General features: G+C 36.1%; 1 protein-coding gene across 1 annotated transcript in view; it reads left to right on the top strand.

Annotated features, from left to right (window-relative positions):
- Positions 1-15,837, top strand: part of LOC111514858 (uncharacterized) — a 343,452-nt gene that overhangs the window by 314,517 nt on the left and 13,098 nt on the right. The window contains exon 4 of the mRNA XM_074169249.1: positions 6,146-6,333. Coding sequence (XP_074025350.1) covers positions 6,146-6,333 — 188 coding nt within the window. The remainder of the gene's footprint in view (positions 1-6,145; positions 6,334-15,837) is intronic.

Here is a 15,837-nt window from a genome sequence, read left to right as displayed (position 1 = left end):
AATTTTTCACAAAAATGAGTTTTATTTTATTTTGTGACAGTAAGTCTAAACGAATAGCACAAATTTGTTAATTAGTAATAATACCAAAACTGATTATAAAAATTGTTGGAAGTGGCCACCTGCACTTAGTATGCATGCTTCCGCCCTTCTACGCATGGAATTACGCACCCGTTCAAATATTCCCGGCGTATTTCGTATAGTTTCACACGAGGCAACTATTCGCTCTCTTAAATCTTCTAAAGTATTAACGGGAGTTTTATACACAAGAGTTTTAAGGTGACCCCATAAAAAAAATCTAAACTGTTGAAATCGGGGGATCTTGAATAGGTCCTCCGCGACCAGGTGAGTCTTCTTCGAGAAAGTGTAAATAAGAACGACCATCAAGGCGTCCTGGTAGAAAAAATGGGCCTATTAGATGATCACCTATAATTCCTGCCCATATATTAACCGAAAATTGGTGTTGGAAATGGGTTTCGGTTATTGCATGGGGATTTTCTTCAGCCCACACATGATTGTTATGAAAATTTTGAATGGCATTCCGAGAAAAATTTGCTTCGTCTGTGAACAAAATTTGTGTCTTAAACTGCGGATTTAGTGCAATACTTTGTAGATACCACCGACTGAAGTTCACACGCTGTGGAAAATCTCTGGGGAGTAATGCCTGCACTCTTGAAATATGGTATGGGTATAACAAAAAATCAACCAAAATACGCCAAACAATTTGATGACAAATATCCAGAGTTCTAGCGATCTTCCTCGTACTCGTCTCAGGATGTTCCTCAATTTCTTGCAGCACCGCTTCCTCAATTTCAGGAGTTCTTACTACACGGAGTCTACCTTCCAGAATCCCTTTCTTGAAACTACCAGTTTCCCCAAGTCGACGATGAATATTTGAAAAGGTTCGGCTATCTGGTAAGGCACGATTAGGATATCTTTCCTGATAAATGCACCTGGCTTCTGTTGCATTACCATCGGCAAGGCCATATACGTAATGCATTTGCGCCATTTCCGCATTCGTATAATTTACCATATTTACTGATATTCAGAAAAACAGCGGACTACCAAAATAACTTCAATAACACTTCAAAATCAATCAAAACGCGCTGTGACAGTTTTTAACACCAACACCTTACTTTAAACCAACATCAATATTAGCTACTGACGTTTGTACATACAGAGAATTCGTTTTTTATTGCTATGGTGGGTACGCTGTTTTTTCTGCTTTTAATCTTTAAAAGAAATCACATATCGACAAACTCCATATTTCCAAGAGGTGCATTAAATAAATTCTGCTACACGTCATTTATTCCAGGATAACTAAATTTATGTTTTCAAAAATTATATTCGGTGCTGCGTTATGACGTAATTTCAATTGAGAACAGTGCATCTGACAACAAACAAATACATTTTAGATCCTCAATTATTTTGCAACAAATCTGATCTCTTAGTTTGCTTTCAGTCGATGCACGATACCGCATCAGATTTTTAAGGAATTTATCCTTAAGTAAAGCAATTTTTAATTTTTTGAACGAAAACCATGCGTCGGACAAAGAAAACCTAGTAAATCAAATGTGCTCAAAAATGTAAGGGAATTTTAAAAATAATTTTCAATTCAAGATAAAGCAGTGGCGTAGTATTTTTTTCGCCAAAAATATACATTTCAAAACTCGTACGTACGCCACTGGCAGAGAAAATCAAGAAAATTGTACATCAGAAAATGCGCCTTGAGGCATGGAACATATCTACCAAATATGCCAAAAATGTCTACAAAATTATCTCAGTTATTATTAAAAAACTGATTATTTTTGAAAACTTTGCCACCCTGTATCTCAAAAGTTAAGGCGTTTAGGACATACATCCATAGGACGTTTTTTCCTTAGAATGGGTCTAAGAATTACCTCCTTAAATATTAGCATGTGTTTAAGGAACACCCTGTATATTAAAGCAGATATGAAATGGAATTTAGAGTCGTTTTACTTTCCATGAACTTGGATCCGATACGTGGATGATGTATTTGTCATTTTTGACACGAAAAATTACAGGAATTTGTGACTTGTCTTAGTACAAATACCGAAATATAAAGTTCACTTATGATATTGGAAATAACTAATAGTTACCATTCTTGGATGTTCCAGTTATTAAAAATACTGATTAAGGTTTGGAATTCGAAATTGCGGGATTACATTTTCTAATTCATAGGCTTATCACGTTCCCTTGGAGCAAAGAAAGATATAATATTGAGAAAGCAGTTATCAAGAAGATAAAAGAAAAATTAAAACTCATGAGTTATATTCCTTTCGTACGAACCAAAATACACCAAAGGATTCGTTTGAATTTTTTGAAAAATGGGTGTGAAGATGGCTTTCGAAACTGCCTGTACACTTCAATAAATGTTGGGCAAACCGAAAGATGAGACGTCGGGAAAGAAAAAGTGTGATATTTACGAAATAAGCTGTGTGTATTGCGATAAAAAATATGTTGGAGGAACTAAGTGGACTATAATAGCTAGCTACAAAAGGAACGTGTTTCATTTGTGGTTGCTCATTATTCGCACTAGTACGTAATTACAGGTAGAAAGAAAGGTAACAATAGGACAGTAACAAAATACTAGGAATTGATTTATTGTCCTTCATTTTGGAAAGTAATGAATCGTGTAGATGCATTCAATAATGGTTAACATAGTTTGTAAGATCTAACACTAGTCAACTCCTGATGGTTAGCGCGTCAAAAGACAGCAATGTTGTTCTGGTGAGAGGAAATATTTCTCAATACATTCTTTTCACGCCAGACGTTCCAAATCATACTCGTCGCCGAAAATGCTGCTTATTGATTAGGCAGAAAAGCTGATGACAGAGTAATAAATGGTTATATCAACCCCTGGAAGAAAAGAAATCTACAAGTTACAGATGGTTAGAAACACCCCTACGTGGTGTCTAACAAAATATAACCTACTAACTTCAAGAATTGAACTTTTGACCAATAGCAAACTAGAGAAAAGGTCTATATTGATCAAGAAAATGTGTACTTCGATAATATTTTGTTTTTGTTTTCAATATTTCGATGAAAACCTTGTTTCATTATATTCTAAATACTGAACTTTTTTCATCTCAAACCAATTTCAACAATATTGGTTTCTCTTTATGTATGTGTTGATTCCATTGGAAAAATCCACATCACATGTTTTTTCTTACGCAACCAAGGATAAGGAACTACACTAGAAAACGCCAAGTCACAAATCTCGTGAGGTAATGTATTGTGAAATTTACATGTCGATGTCGGTGGAAAAATGTATCGGTCTCGTATGACCTGTTCTAACCAAATACGGCTGATTAGGCTTATAGTAAAATGACTAGCTGAAAGCTACAACTTGACTTTATTAGAGCAAAGGGAAGTGTTGGAAATGATCATTTCGCTTCCGTCTTTGTCGCTTAATGAGGGAATATTTATCAAAGGATGTATTACGCAGGAGATTTTTGGACAATATGCACATGGAAATAAGTTGTGAAATTATAATAATGCACACTTCCAAATATAAGAAGTGATCAACTTCATTTATTTTCGAATATCAGTTATCTTTTTTCTTTCAAAATACTGAAATTTGATCAACTGAAAACACTATATTAGACCCATTAATATATTATAAGTACACATTTGCAGCACGCCAGTATAGTACCACTCTTCTCAACACACGTTTCATGGACTAAGTTAACTTCATCAGGAAAACCAACTGATCTACATCGGGCTTTTGAAAATTTTCATTTCAATTTTTCAAATTATCCACATACAGGAATCAGTTCACTTTTGAAATATGTGATCCAACAACATTGCTGTTTGATATAAAGTGCATTTCTTTAATGCCCCCCCTTTTATTTTTTGAACAGGTCAACTCAAAAAATCGAAATTTAGGATCATGAAATTAATGCATGAAAACTTTATTTTGAAGTGAAATTGACAGATGACACTTTCAAGATGGCGGCTGGGCGCCATCTGGAAAAAAAATTAAATGGAAAGGGGGGTCTTTTGACACATAATTTTGAAACTCCTGACGAATACTTCACAACCCTAGAATATGAAGCCAATATCTTCACGTACTACAAAATGGCGGAACATTTAATAGTTTCCTGAAAACAAACACATTAATACCAATATTTTGGAAATATTCCTTTTTATCTGCCATATGGCAATTCCAACAATCCAATAAGGTTTGTTTAGTTATTTTTTGTTTATAAAAATGACAAAAATATCAGTACGACAATGAACATCATGGTTCAATAAGAATATTCTCATTTAGTTTTCGGTTTCACTAAAATGGTCAATTCTCGTCCATTTTAAAAAAATATTGATGCGATTTTTTTATTTACGGTTCGACGCGTAACTTTCACGAGACCGAAAAGATTTTCAATGAACGTTTTCCAAATCGTCCTATCTGTAGAAAATATTTGAGGGAACTTGTATCCAAATTCACAACTACAGGTGGTGTACATAACAAATATCCCCTAGAACGTCCGTCCATTCCGGAAGAAGAGCAATTGCAAATAATTGGTGAGATGGTAGTAAATTCTGAACAGTCTACTTATTTCGTCGCGAATGTTTGTGAGCTGTCTCCTTCTACTGTGTGCAGACTTTTGAAGAGGAATAGGTATCATCCATACAAAATTAAAATGGTACACTGATTAACTGAAGATGACCCTGAACGAAGAACAGAATTCTGCGAAGTCATGACGGAAACCATTGCAAGGCATCCTACATATCTCCACAATATTTGTTTTAGTGACGAATGTACATTTTCTTAAATGACAATGTTCACAGACAAAAATTGGCGTTATTGAAGTGACACCAATCCTCACGTTTTCCGGGAAACACATACCCAATATTCAGAAAAAATTACCATTTGGGCAGGAATATTGGGAAACCACATTGTAGGACTTCCATTTATTGATCAAAATTTAACAGGGGAACTGTATTTGAATATGCTGGAAATTACTGTCGACCCTCTAATCGTCGAAGCGAATCCTAATTAATTCGATATGGATATTCTATTCCAACAAGATGGAGCACCACCACATTACTTCAGACAAGTGAGAAACTATTTGGATACTTCTTTTCCCGGTTGTTGGATTGGCCGTCGAGGTCTGGCCAGCCCGCTCGCCAGATTCGACACCTTTGAACTTTTTTATGGGGCTATTTGAAGCAAAAGGTGTACGAAACTGAACCTGCTTCAATATTGAATATACGGCAGAGAATAATAAATATTTGTAGAGATATTGACGTTACTGTGTTCGAAAATGTTCGGCGTGAAATATCGGATGGGCTGTTCATATGTCAAGAAGTTCAAGGCAACTATTTCGAGCATCTCCTGAACTGACCTCAAGCTTATTACCTCATATCATGTAGTTAAATATTAATATACTCAGGCAATTATTAAAAGTTCCGCCATTTTGTAGTAGTTGAAGATATTAACATTATATTCTAGTGTTGTGAAGACTTTGTCAGGAGCTTCAAAAAGATGTATCACAAGACCCCCTTTCCATTTAATTTTTTTCCCAGATGGCGCCCAGTCGCCATCTTGAAAATTTTATCTGTCAATTTCACTTCAAAATAAAGTATTCATGCATTAATTTCATTATCCCAAATTTCAATTTTTTTAATTGACCCGTTGACATTAAAGAAATGCACTGTATAGTACAGAACATAGAAGGAAAGATCTGTGACTGAAAATACTTCAAAAATGAAATTATCGTTTCAATTTTGGAGTCCCTTCACTTCAACTCTTTCACATCTGACTGCAAATAATTGATCAAGAAAATGAATCAACTTTTTATAACTACAAGAAATCATATTACAAATTTACCAAAAGGTTTCTCGGTTGTTTCGCTAATCGAATGTACGTAGCCAGCGAAGTTTGAACATTCACCTTATTTTTTGAACAGACCTCGTATGTAATAACGGAAAAAATCAATGTGACTTCAGATGAAAACCCTTGAATCTCCATAACTAGTTATCTAATTAAACATTTGTTAAAACTTTTCGATTCCTCCCAAATGTTAAACTATCTGTTTTGTCAGTTATGAGTTACGAAATAATCTAACATATTAATTGTATTTGCTATACGGTATTGATCGAATCTTATTTTCATCTTCAATAGGTAATTCAGAGGAGAGACGATTTCGGGTATCCAAGGGAAAACTTTAACAGAGACTGGAACGACTACAAAAACGGTTTCGGGGATCCATCGAAAGAATTTTGGTTGGGAAATGAGAACATTTATATGCTGACAAACAACGAGGAATATTCTCTGCGAGTTGAATTGGAAGACTTCGAGGGGAACAAAAGGTAACTTTTTTTTAACTCTCCGATACTTACGACCCGTGAGTGAGGTGGACTTTGAATAATTTGAAGTTCAGTGGGTGAGCATGGTAGATCTACTGTTGGTAGAAAATGCCTTCAGTAAAAAATATAAAACTTCGAAATCAAAAGGATGCAGATAGTTTTAAAGTTCTTAATCAACAACTCTGTCGTCGAATCATGTACGTCAAGTACAGATGAAAACTACAGACGCAGAACTACAGTACAACATACTACAAAAAGTATTAGTCCAAACAGCACTCCGTTCGTTGTGCTTTATTCCGGTTTTTGGCAACCAAGTTTTGCCCATCTTTGCACATGGCTACACCGCGCTGATGAGGCCAATAACCAAAAAAAAAGGGTCTGCGGTTTGCCAATCATTTTCTTGAGTGCTGTTCCGACTAATCCTTTCCTTTTTGATATAAATCATAGACACTTGATAACACCTATTTCCTAGACCATGAAGTCACACAGGTAGATGTAGCTGCCTGCGTGGTGATGTTAGGATATCCTAGAAATTCTAGATCTCCTAACTGAAACCACAAATGTGCGATAGGCTCCTGTTGGTGACTCCGTTCGTTTGTATTTTTCCCCGTTTTTGGCAACCAAGTGTTGTCGTTAAGTTCGGGTTGAACCGCATCTGAAGTTTTGTGTTCGACGTTTCGGCTCCCATTTTGGGTCCATTTTCAAGAAATTGATGTGAGTTGACACCTTTGCCTCGATTTGCCTACTCCTCAGGTCTCCTCATGAGTTCTCTTTAAGGTCTCAATCTGCCTACTCCTTATATTTCTGGTATCTGTAGAGTAGGGAGGGTGAGTGTAGACTCACAGCACTTAGGCCACATGTGACCCATTGTCCGAGGAGTTGTCCTTCTAGGTCATGGTCTATTCTGTCCTTTCCAAGAAGGTGGACAAGTCACTAGGAGATATCTCCTTTATATTGGCAGGTATAGGCCAAGACTCGCCGAACACACACTCTCTTTGGCAACCTTGAGGTGTCTCACGGTGGCTTCAGCGAAGGTTTTGGAAGGTGCAGCGATATTACTGTCGTTGCGCGGCTTCTTCAACCTTCTTGGGGTTTCCTCCGTGGAGGTGCACAAGTGAGGGAGCTGTCCTGCAGGGGCAGCCGGTTCGTTGCCTTCATTCAAGGCAGAGCTCTTGGCGCCCGCCGCAGGAAGTGCCTTTGCTGTTGGAGGTGATCTGCTATGTCCAGCCTCATTCCAGTCGGTAGATTGGCCACCGCCTCAGATTGAGGTGAGCACTTCTGTCCAGCCTCGGGATTGGTTTTTGTATTTGTTGTTTCTGTTGTTTCATTCATGTGTATTCTACTCTTTAGAATAAATCTAAGGAGTAAAAATAATGCGTGATATTTGTTAATTATTGGCTCATGAATAAACTCCGCGAGAGCCGAAATGAGCGCTGGAAATAAAAGTTTATGTTTTTGTAAAATACTCAAATTTGTACAACGTGGGAATAGCAGAGGTGTGTGAAGTTTTGAGAAAAAGCGGTAATACATTAAAAAAGAAAGAATTGCTTTCAGTCAAGTGCTTATCAGGGCCGTAATAAGTCTTACAGGCTATATTTCTGGACGTTTCATATACATCGGGACAGACCATCAACTCACCTAATAGAGGTTATTAAATGAATTCTTAGTTATAACTTATTGTGCTATATTTGTTATTGTTCCTGATGTTAATTACTACCTTTAATGACACATAGTGTTCACCTTTTTCTACCCACAACACGAGGGCAAACAATTGGCTATTGAGAATGGTATCTTCATCACCGTTCATAGTTCTCGTTCTACATAAGGACATATGTGGACAGCGACAAAGGTCTCATTCCAAACAGCCTGTTTACTCTCGTACGTAACAATTTCAGGTAAAAAACAAGTGAAGATTAGCTGTCATGTCAGAGGGTAATTGATGTTAGGTTAAATAAAAACAATGAGTTATATTAGGAATTAATTCAATGGCCCTCTTCAGGTAAGATTTACCCAGACGTATACATAAAGATAGCCGCAGTTCCAGTCATCTCCTGATGATGGTAACTTGGTTAGCGAAACTCGCATCGAAATGCTGTATTTTTGTCTGGAGTGAAAAACGTATATACAGGGTGTCCCATATAAAACTTCGCGGGCAAATATCTAAAAAATGGAAAAGAATATCCATATTTCATGAAAGCAGATGATTTTGGTGTCAAAGGTTCCTCTTATTTACGTAGAGATCCAACACTAGGCGTCATCCGTTAGAGCGTCGCAACACCGACGCCAATTTTTTTAATGATAACACAGTGTTTTCAATAGGTTTTTGAATTCTGCCTTAAATTCTGAATTCAGCCATATTGCACACTTGTAGTTTTCCTTGAATACTGATGAAAAAAGGTAATTTTATTGCGTATTATAAAGAGTGCCATGAATAAGTCAAAATAAATGCAATAATGTATTTATCGATCTGTCAGAAGGTCAGATTTGACGAAAGTGTATTTAGTTTTGTGGTGGTGGTTCAATTATCAAATGCAGAAAATTTGGATATGATATGTGTTTATGGCGAAGCAAGAAGGAATTCAAAAGAAGCAGTGAGAATTTATGCTAATCGGTATCCTGACAGAAAATTACCGTCAGACAAAACATTCGCTGGTTTATCCAAATCTTTGACACGAAATGGATGTATTAATGAACAGAAGCGAAAAAAAAACAAAAACGGCTACTGATGATAATCACAGTGTTGCAGTGCTAGGCCAAATGATGTTGGAACCATATAGTTCCACCAGACAAGTAGCAATGCATTGTAACATGTAACAGGTAATGATCTTCATGTTTCATTTTTAATAACTAAAATATATTCCCATATTCAGGAGATGCTGATAGAAGATTAAACTTCATTGCATGGTTGTCCACCCGTATTCATGATGATGATCTTTTTCTGAAAAAAATATTATGGAGTGATGAAAGCCGTTTCCATAACAACGGTATAATAAACAAACATAATTGTCCTATTGGTCTAACGTGAACCCTCATTGGGTGCAAGAAACGAGATTTCAGTCTGTGTGGGGGTTAATGTTTGGTGCGGAATCATTGATGGTTATTTGATAGAACCTCATTTTTTTAAAGGAATTCTCAATGGGGAGAAGTACTTGGTTTTTCTACATGTGTTGCCGAATCTCTTGGAGAATGTACCAATACGAACTCGACTGAATATGTGGTTTCAACAAGATGGGGCACCTCCACATAATAATAGAATAGTTACCAAATATTTGGATGATACTTTTAATGAGGAATGGATTGGAAATAAGGATCCAATACCATGGCCAGCTCGAAGTCCTGATATTACTCCACTAGTTTTTTTATGGGAATATATCAAAGACTTAGTTTATATGCGACGTACACAAAATGTAGAGGATTTGAAAAATAGTATCACAAATGTTTGTGCTTCCATAACGCGAAACGCGAGAGACGCTTTTAGCTGTCACGAATCGGGAATTACTAAAAAGATGCAATATGTGTATTTTACGTGAAGGGAGGCAGTTCGAACACTTACTAAAATGATTCTTGTTATCACTAATTGATTCATGTATCATCATGTTAGTCGAGTTATGGTCAAAGTAACATATTTTTTGGTAATTTGAAATATTTATTTCAATTTGTACAGAAATACGCAACTAAATAAAATTGAACAGACAATGAAATCATAACTGATGGATTCATTTTATTAAACTCGTATTATTGCATTCATTTCGACTTATTCGTGGCCCTCTTTATAATATGCAATAAAACTGTCTTTTTTTCATCAGTATTCCAGGAAAACTACGAGTGTGCTATATGGCTGAATTCAGAATTTAATGCAGAATCCAAAAACGAATCGTAAAATCTAGGTTACCATTTTAAAAAATTGCCGTCGATGTCGCGACGCCCTAATGGATGACACCTATTGCTGGATATCTTCGCGAATGAAACGACCCTTTGACATCAAAATCATATGCTTTCACGAAATATGGATATTCTCTCTCATGGGACACCCTATATAGTTATTAAGTATTATAAGCACAGATGATCAGCATTTTAGCTCAGAGCATCCTCTTTTTTGATGTAAGAAACAAGTTGAGATAGTAAAATCTTACCATGTGAGTTAATGAGAAACGCAGGAAATACAAATAAAATAATACCAATAGAAAGGTAGAGTTAATTAATAAAACTTTTTTTCAAGTGAAATGTAATTCACTGTCAAATGATTTTTTTTCATACTGTGTATTCAATAAAATTTTATGCACCTGAAAATTTTTACGTAACTGCACTTTTACACCTCTGATCCCAAAATACTAATAGCATATTGTTCTATTCAAGATCACGTTCATCTGGTGAAAAGCTGACATGATATCTCAGAGGTCATCACACATGTAATGGAAGTATTAATGATCTGGTACAAATTTATCTTCAGTGCTATACAATAACGCATAATTATGGAGGTGAAAAATTTTCATGTAATCGTAGACCATCAGCAATTATTCATCAACTGAACTATTGTCTATTTGCCGGTCCAAACCATTGAACAGTTACGACACAGTGGATTCAAATAGAGTGTTTGCATTATACCTGCCTTCTCACAATGAACCTTCACAATTTTTATAATATCATTATGAAGTATTTTCTAATGTAGTATAAATTAACCAGTGGTTAAATGTATACTCCAATGAAATATGGTACCTTCAAAGTTCATAGAAGCAGTCATCATCTACGTACCAACAACTGAAAACGACACATCTTTACATGTGGTTGCATCATAATAACCTGATTTACGTCGAATAATTGTAATATTTATTCGCCACTTACAATACATTGATTAGGTATTTATGATATGGCAACGTGGTTGACATTTCCAAATAATCGAATCCTACCAAAGTTGATTATTCACGATGCACCTCCAGAAAAGTTCGCTTTTTTTTCGGGTTCACCGACCATTCCTTGAGATGATCGGAAAACAGTTGGGTTTGAATTAATGATATACAACGAATTGTTTGCCAAAATCCTTCAACGAAATTTGAAAAAAAAAAACAAAAGAAAAGACATCATTCTTCGGTTCAACAATAGTTCACATACAGCAAATCGAACAATTCATGATTTGTACGAGATTCGATGACTCGTTACCCGTATTTCCCCGATTTTTCACCTAATGACTTTTTATTGTATAACAGAAATTAGTGTAAATTGATTTTTAACACATCAACAAGATATTGAAAACAGAATCGATTTTAAAGACTAATATGTTCGAAAAATTAGTCGTTAGCCAATGCTAAACTTTTGGGAGTTATACCTTTTAGATCTGTATTATTTTTATAACAGGTCTTTCATTAAGCGCTTTCTATCTCTAAATTTGAATAAAGCGAAGTCTGTGTGAGATATCGATTTTTTAATTCCTTTGAAAGATCCGTTAATGCCATTATGTGTGGAATATAAAATGTTCAAATATCGGCTTTTCTGGGTGGAGCGCAACCGAAACGTCCAATTTTCCATGACTCTGGCACATAGATCAGGCTAAATTTGACCGATGGCATGGTTATGTTGACTTTGAGGATCTGTGGTGTGTGGCTTATTCGCATACTCCTACGACTTGAGAAAACCACACAAAAAAGTCTAACGAGGTCAAATGGCACGATCTCAGTGGCCAGATTACATCACCTCCACGTGAGATAACCATGTCCTCGAATCGCTCGTGGAGAATACCCAATGTGGCATGAGCTGTGTGGCACGTAGCGCCGTCCTGTTAAAACCAAACGTCGTTGATGTTCAGAGCATCCACTTCAGACCAAAAGAAGTTGGTAATCATAGACCTATGGTGCTCGCCGTTGATAGTGATGGCCTGGCCAATATCGTTCTCAAAGAAATATGGACCGATAACACCGCTAGCCCAAAATCCAAAATTTTGTTTGTTCACGTACCCATTCATCCAGAAATTAACCTTATCGCTAAAGATGATTTTTCGGTGAAAATTAGTGTCAGTTGCCAACCGCTCCAGAGCCCATTCAGCGAACACACGTCGTTGTATACTAGTCTGGTTCACATGTACTCGATTTAGCTCTTTTTTGGTGACATTTTTCAGCCCTGTCATTCGATTCGTATTTTTGCCTAGAAAGTTTAAGGAAAGGTCCGAAAACGCGCCGATAAAAATTACAAAAATTATAAACAATTAAGGGAAAAAAAATGGGGCTTTAGTTTTTTCTTAATATCTCGGAAAATTTTCAAAATTTTGGAAATTCGAAAAAAGTCCCGACTCCCGAAACTATATCTCGATTATTTATAATGTTTACAGAGCCCTGAAAATAGAGCCAAAAGCGGGTAGTCTGGCTTCCGCGCGCCTTTCGTCACTTTGACATAAAACAAAAAAAATTATTTGAACATATTAAATGTGAATATTGAGGAATCAAAAAATTCATGTAATGTTGGGATACATCAATAAACAATAATCCGCAGTCAAAACATTTTTATCCCAATTTTAACGTTAATTATAAATTTGTTAATTAATAACTTTTTCTGAATTGAAAGTTAATATAAAAATCCCTATAATTATTAAACTAAAACCCTGGCATTTTTTTCCTTTGGTGAAGTTATCCTTAATAGGCAAAAAAATAGATTACCGTTGCCAAAATATTTTTTTTTTTTTGGCATCGACTGCTGAGGTCATTAGCCATTTTGTAGTATACGATATCTGTTTATATTTTGTTAAAAAGGTCTGTTGCTTTCAGAAAGTTCAAAACATTTCTTATGGCTTTGGTACCGAGGCAAGTTCTGATATCATCCGGTAAGTTATATCGTTGTCGATCGGCTTCATACTGGTGGCATTCTAAGAGAAGGTGTTTAACCGTCATCAAAGTTTGGCAATTTTCGCAGGATAGTTGTCTTTGTCTTCTTAGTATATAAGAGGATGTTAAGTTGGTATGTCCTATCCTAAGTCGTGTTATTATGACTTGTTCTCTTCACGTTAGCCCTTGTGGAAGTCTCATGGCTGCAATATCAGGTTTGATATCTTTCAATTTTGAATCGTTGTTTGTCCATTCGTGTTGCCATGTGTTGAGTATTGAGTTTTTAATGAATTTTTTTGTGTCATTTGGACTCACAGGTATATTCAGCTCGACATTCTCAGTTGCAGCTCTTGCTGCATTGTCAGCTTTCTCATTACCGTCAATTCCTATATGACTAGGAAACCAAACAAATACCATCGATTTTCCTTTGGACTGGAGACAACTCATCAATGTCATACATTACAAAAAAATGTTGTAATGTATTTTTTATAAATTGTTAATAAAAAAATAGAAAATAACAATTTTTTATTTTGGCAACGGTAATCTATTTTTTTGCCTATTAAGGATAACTTTACCAAAGGAAAAAAATGCCAGGGTTTTAGTTTAATAATTATAGGGATTTTTATATTAACTTTCAATTCAGAAAAAGTTATTAATCAACAAATTTATAATTAACGTTAAAATTGGGATAAAAATTTTTTGACTGCGTATTATTGTTTATTGATGTATCCCAACATTGCATGAATTTTTTCATTCCTCAATATTTACATTTAATATGTTTAAATAATTTTTTTTTTATGTCAGAGTGACGAAAGGCGCGCGGAAGCCAGACTGCCCGCTTTTGGCTCTATTTTCAGGACTCTGTAAAAATTATAAATAATCGAGATACAGTTTCGGGAGTCGAGACTTTTTTTACGCAAATTTATTGATCTTTTCAAATCTTTTTTCAAAGTTCCAAAATTTTGAAAATTTTCCGAGATATTATGAAAAAAATAAAGCCTCATTTTTTTTTCACTTAATTGTTTATAACTTTTGTAATTTTTATCGAGGCGTTTTCGGACCTTTCCTTAAACTTTCTAGGCAAAAATACGAATTGAATGACACCTTGGTCGTAATTTTTGGACAGGGCCGAAAAATGTTACAAAAAAAACTATATGTGAACTAGACTATACGGTCGTTTACCTTCAGTTCCTGAGTCAGTTGAATTCTGTATGGGTGCAGGCCCAAGTCACGACGCAAAATTTGTCAGTTTGTGGTTTTGAAAGTCGAGTTCTTGTGAGCTACGCGAAATCGACTACCTCGGATTCTCCTGCACACTCTCACAAACAGTGGCGATGTTTCGGCAGATCTTGCGTTTTGTTGACGTACGGGTGTTGGTCGATCGTTTACTGAGGCAGGGGACTCAAATTTATCCTCCACATTGCGGATATTCCTTTCGGTAGGACGATTATGACGACCGTAAAATGTGCGAAGCGCGCGGTACGTTTTCCGAACAGAACATCCATTTTGATAAAACAATTTTAATATTTTCACGTGTTGTTGAATGCTATATCCGTCTACGGATGGCCGTTATCAATTATCAAAGTTCGGGAGTTCCTGTTGGAAGTACCAACAAACTTATCGAAGAAGAAAGCGAAATTGTCTGTCCTGACATTATTATATCCGGTTCGGAGAAATTGATCATTATGAAGAAAACCGATGCCTTGGTTTTCGTGGCATTGAATTGAACCGGGTTACTTGAACCCCAATTCGAAATCACTTCTAGATCCTCATTAAGATGTGCAACCTCCTGCTGCCGGTGGAGATATGCATCCGCAGCGAATGTTCTGGACTCCAAACGGAATGATGAGACAAGTGTACTGTCGTCCGCAAAGCAATATATTAGATTCTTGGTTTTTTCCAATAAGTCGTTGATATACAATAAAGAAGGGTTTAAGACAATATTCATCGACGGCCACTTGCAGTGAACGTTTTTTCAGGAACCTGCAAAGTCATACACAAAAATGATCCGACAAGCCATAGCATCGAAGGTTGGCAAGCAAACCCTCATGCCACACACGGTCAAATGCCTTAGAAATATCGAGCGCAACAGCTCTTGGCTCTCCATGTTTCTCGATTGCGTTATTCCAAATATGGGTGGCATGCGATAAAAGGTCGCATCTTAGCTTCCGAAAGCCATATTGATGATTGCTCAAGATGTTGAAGCCTCCCAGATACTCAAGGACGTGGTGGTTTACGGCTGCATCCATGATTTTTGATATTACTGATAGTAAAGCGACTGGTCTATCAGGTCTTTGGAAGATTTTTCTTGGCCTTTTTGGGAATAGGCTGAACGCGAGCAATCTTCCAACAAGAATGAAAAACACCTTCCTTATAATATAAGACAGGTTGAAAAGTTTGCAAAATACTGGTACGAGTTCATTTGCGCACTTTTCAAGTACGATGACGGATACTTAATCAGTACCAGACGCCTTGTTGACATTGAGCTGTTTCAGAATTCGCCTGACTATAGACGGTGTCGAAAAGTAATTTCCAGCATTGTGAATTCCAATGTGGGAATAGTGGGTGGTACCTTTCCCAGAGAATCCACTTGTACTTTCAAGCGAATGTTTTCGTTAAATTTTTTTGTTTTTCATGTAATACAATTAATTCAATTTATGAATTGATATTTTGTTTTTATATCCATGCATTTAACTAA

Source organism: Leptinotarsa decemlineata, unplaced genomic scaffold (assembly GCF_025532065.1).
Source record: "Leptinotarsa decemlineata unplaced genomic scaffold, Ldec_3_MD MMD2_P_RNA_scaffold_11, whole genome shotgun sequence".
Classification (NCBI taxonomy): Eukaryota; Metazoa; Arthropoda; class Insecta; order Coleoptera; family Chrysomelidae; genus Leptinotarsa; species Leptinotarsa decemlineata.
Note: the sequence above shows the minus strand (reverse complement) of the source record. Positions and strands in the feature narration are given on the sequence as shown.